Source organism: Cydia pomonella, chromosome 8 (assembly GCF_033807575.1).
Source record: "Cydia pomonella isolate Wapato2018A chromosome 8, ilCydPomo1, whole genome shotgun sequence".
NCBI classification, from domain to species: domain Eukaryota; kingdom Metazoa; phylum Arthropoda; class Insecta; order Lepidoptera; family Tortricidae; genus Cydia; species Cydia pomonella.
This window is the reverse complement of record NC_084710.1, coordinates 7,914,208-7,918,735: the sequence shown is the minus strand read 5'-3', so window position 1 is coordinate 7,918,735 and position 4,528 is coordinate 7,914,208. Positions and strand designations below refer to the sequence as shown.

Below are 4,528 nucleotides of genomic sequence, written 5' to 3'. Positions count from 1 at the left end.
TGACATTTTGCTTAATGAGAGAGTGAGACGCAATGCACATTGGACAAAGATCTTAGACTAGTGGAATATCACCCGAAAGGAAGAATTGAGTCACCGGGTGGCCCGGAGGCTCCGGGAAGTCCGATTTTTGCTCATAGCATGACCGGCTAGTCTCCGGTCCGAGCCCGCACCGGGCCACTACAGAGCTCCGGTGATGACGTAATGCTTTCCATAGAAAACGAAGCGCCGGAAGCTCCGGCCCGGCCCTGCCCCTGTGTAGCGTGAGTCAACCTTTAGCTGTCAACGCCTTCTGTCGACTGTGCGTAGTGTCGCTAGACCGACGTTTTTTATTAGAGATTTCAGTTGATTCTAGTAAGTCAGCCCGATCTTTGAGGAAATCGTTAAACATTTGAAGTGTAGGGAGCTCCTTTAATTTATTCCTATACGATTCCCATTTATGATGTGTAGTTGTATCTAATTTGCTTGATATTATTTGAATTATGAGAACATCCCAATACTCAGTAGGGAGATCAAGTGATTTGAGTGCTCTTAAGTTTTTATTTATCGTGTCAATAAGGTTTCTTATTGATCTAGACGATTCTTTTGACAATTGTTCTATGTTAAAAATTGCCTGAACATGATTGTTCACTAAAGATCTTTTATTATTATAACGATCGCAAAGTAGTTCCCAAGCTGATGTATAATTATCGCTGGAAAAATCTAAAGATTGAATCACTACCGCGGCACTACCCTTTAGCGCGGCGCGCAAGTAATGAAATTTATTAATGTTTGGAATTGAATCATTTGAATGTATGAGACTACTAAATGTGTCACGGAACTCCAACCAGTCATGATAATGGCCCGAGAAGCTAGGCATATCTATAGTAGGAAGTTTAAGTTTTGTCCCACCTCCAATCGCAGTAACACAAGAACCTGTCTCCGAGCCGTCGCCGCCCGCAGAGGCGCCCGGCGCCGGCGCGGCCGCCGCCAGCAGCTCGCGCGCGCGCGCGACGAGCCCGAAGTACTTGCTCTCGAAAGCCTCGCGTTCTTTATACTGCTCATCTGGAATTTCCAATTCGTTCTCTATATCACACTGAACGGAGTCAAATTCTGAATATATTTCTTCAATTTTTGATAAACGGTGATTTAATTCAGAAGTTTGCAATCTACTCAAGCGATCACAACTTTCGACAGTTGTTAGATGGCTTTCAAACAGCGTAAGCTTAGCTTTGAATGAGGCACGCCTTTTAATTAAAGGTTTAATATCAACCATTTTAAAAATTATAAATTAAAGGCAAAATAATGAGTTAATTAATTGAGTATATGTGTCAGTGTAAGTTGGCACTGACAGCTTGTTTATAGCTAAAATGTAATTTATACGAACCAATGCGATAAAATGAGTTGCTAGAAAAACAACAGTTGCAATGCAATTAAGTTAAAAAATAAAGATTTGAAACGATTACTTAAATTAGTACAAAAGCAGCGGAGTGAGGGTGCGCGTAAAAACTGCAAAAAGTCAAGCGGTGCAAGCGCGTAGCAACAGCTCGCAGCGAGCGCGCGGTGTCCGAGCCAGCCAGGCGCCAGCCCAACAGCGCGGATATTGGAATGCACTAGAACACGTGAAATATCACTATTTAAGTACGTTGTTATATACAGTTCACACTCACAACGAAGCGATGCCAAAAAACTAGAACACTCTGAAATGCAATTTATTAGAATTATGTTAATTATTAACGAACAAAAGGTATTCCAACCTTTGTTTAACAATAAGGAAAATATGAGCAATAATGCACGAAGCGTAAATGAAGTGATTGCAAAGATAACAGAATTAACCTGTTTATGATGAAAATGCGAATAGGAAATATTGTTGCTAAGTGCAATTAGAAATAATTCGTTAACAGAATAACGGATCGTTAACGTATTTAAGTATGTATAAGTATGAATAATTTGCAAAATAAAGGATTTGCGAATAACGTGCAATACGTTTGTGACGGCAACACAAAATGAAGGATTTGTGAGCGTTAATGAGAAATATCCGTTAACGTTATTAACCTTAACGTTACTAAAAGGTATATGAATATGATATGTCTTGCAAAATGAAGGATTTGCAAGAAACGTGTAATACGAATGTAACGACAACACAAAATAATGGATTTGTGAGCGTTATTAAGAAATATCCGTTAACGTTATTAACCTTAACGTTACTAAAAGGTATATGAATGTGAGAAGACTTGCAAAATGAAGGATTTGCAAGTATAACGTGAAATACGTTTTTAACGATACCACAAAATAAAGGATTCGTGGACGTTAATTGCAGAATAAGGGTTACGGGACAAATATGTAATTGAATTGGGAAGTAAATACACAAATACAGGATTGTGATTGAAATTAATGATTTCGGAACGAACAAACGGAACGAACTTACGGTTTGCCAGTCTCACTTAGAACTTAACTTATAAATGATATTTCCCTGTGTCGGCGCCGTCGATCTATTTGTCTCCCAACTCTCACTCTCAGATTTCTTCTCCCAATCGTATTTGTCCTCGTATAAATTATCTTCAAGCCACGTAGAAGTCGTAGATGTGTATAAAATCGGATGACTCGTCCTATTTCCAATGAATCCGATGTGTGAAATGATTGAAAACTTCCACGTACAGCCAAATCACATCAGCGAAGTATTTCCTTTGTTCTTTGTTCGTCGTTGGTAAAATATCCGGCTTTTGGCGAACTTGAGTCTATAATGCTTTGTGTAGAGGAAAACATCCAGACATACGAAAGCATTTTTGTCCAAGCGAAACGATTGTCCGGATGTTTTCTTCCACAGGTCGCATTTCTTAACCGATTTTCGTGAAATTTTGCGAACAAATTTGGTAGTTAGATATAATATTTCTGTCGTTTTGTTTTTTGGAACATGTACAAAATGGTAGGAATTGGCATAAGGGACTTATAGCGTCTATGAACTTAAGACCATTTTGAAATCGTTGTGATAATGACTCAACGAAGCATGTTCACAGGCTCAGCTCACAGAGCCACTAGTTTCATCATATCATATTTTTCTCAAAAGTATCTTAATATAATGAAATACAGGCGAGGTAAAGATGAAATTACAATTTCTATGCATGCCAATAACCCACAGAAATTGTATTTCCAGGTTTTTGGGAACATTACTGGGAAAAATGGTAATATACTGGTAAATTTCCCAAATGGTAAATTACTAGTAACGGTGATTTACTACCGGCACGACACTATTCACGCCCCAACGACTTGAGCTTTGGAGCGCAGCGGTACCTGTTTCAATTTCCCTAATGAGAGCTCATGACATATCGATTATACACATATTATTAGGTACCACAAGTTATATATTTATTTGTGATAATAGACCAGGGTGATGCCAATCCTTCGCTCCGTGGTAAAGAATACGGTAATCTTTATCTCTCTTCCATATTAGTCCAACAGAGACAGTTGCGTTTAGTTCGCTACGGAGCGTAAACGATTGGCATCTTGGCTACGCACCCAGATATTTTGATAAAAAAGTCATTTTGAATGAGAGGTAGCCTTAAAAAAAATTAAAATTACTTTACCGTGCTGTCGTCATGCATAATTTTTGTATCCATGCCATGATTTATGTGTGCAGCTTTCTAGCGCTAACGATCACGGAGCAAAGCCGCGAACGGACAGACAGACGGAAATGGCCAAACTATAATGGTTCCTATAGTTGACTACGGAACCCTAAAAAAGATCTTAGTTTAATACGAACTACGCTCAAAGGTTCCACTTTCATTAGTATTATTTTCTAAAGGTAAAAAGGTCTACTTCCGTAGCAAAGCTGAACTCATAAACTCTCGGTGTCACCGGCACATGTCTAATTAATCGGCCCCTTAGCCCGGGTCGCCAATTTTCTTATTTATCGCCTCCGATTGCGGGCCATTAGCGGACCGCCGCCTTATTAGCTGGCCCCGACTGAGACAAATGGATCGTATTTTAATCAACTACACCTAAAACTCGAGCAAAGAACAGTATATCTCTACGACTAACTCCTTAAATATGTATACATTTATCGACTTTACTCCAATGGAATAAGGTAACAAAATGTATAGTTATTTATATGGCGAACTGTGCGAAACCCTTCGTTTTTCCTTGGGTCTCAATACGAGTTATTTGATTGGAGGTCCTGATTGGACCGTAGACATTTGATTCTTTGATTAATGGGGTAAAGATATGCAGTGATTGTATTTTATCGGATAAGTGGAAGTATGTACTTATATATCTTGTAAGTTAACATAAAAAAAATTTAAAACTTTAACATGAGACAGAGCATATAATCCAGTCAAAAGATTGTAGCAGGATAGCCTTGGAAAAATTACCCTCAAAGCTTGTAGAATTATAACCACGGCATGATGCCTTAAAAGGATATACATAATACCACGCGCAACTTTCTAGACGCGCAACTAAACCTCTATTGTTCATGATTAAATATTATCAATATGACTACTACCGCCTGGGATATTACGACACCCAATTACTCTACACCATTTTTTTTTCTCCTAAA

General features: G+C 38.7%; 1 protein-coding gene across 1 annotated transcript; it reads right to left on the bottom strand.

The window, feature by feature from the left end:
* Window positions 1-265: 265 nt before the first annotated feature.
* Window positions 266-2,625, bottom strand: LOC133520277 (uncharacterized). Its single transcript, XM_061854651.1, has one exon. It carries the CDS (start codon window positions 1,250-1,252, stop codon window positions 266-268), a length of 987 nt encoding a protein of 328 aa, XP_061710635.1. The 5' UTR covers window positions 1,253-2,625.
* Window positions 2,626-4,528: the final 1,903 nt, after the last annotated feature.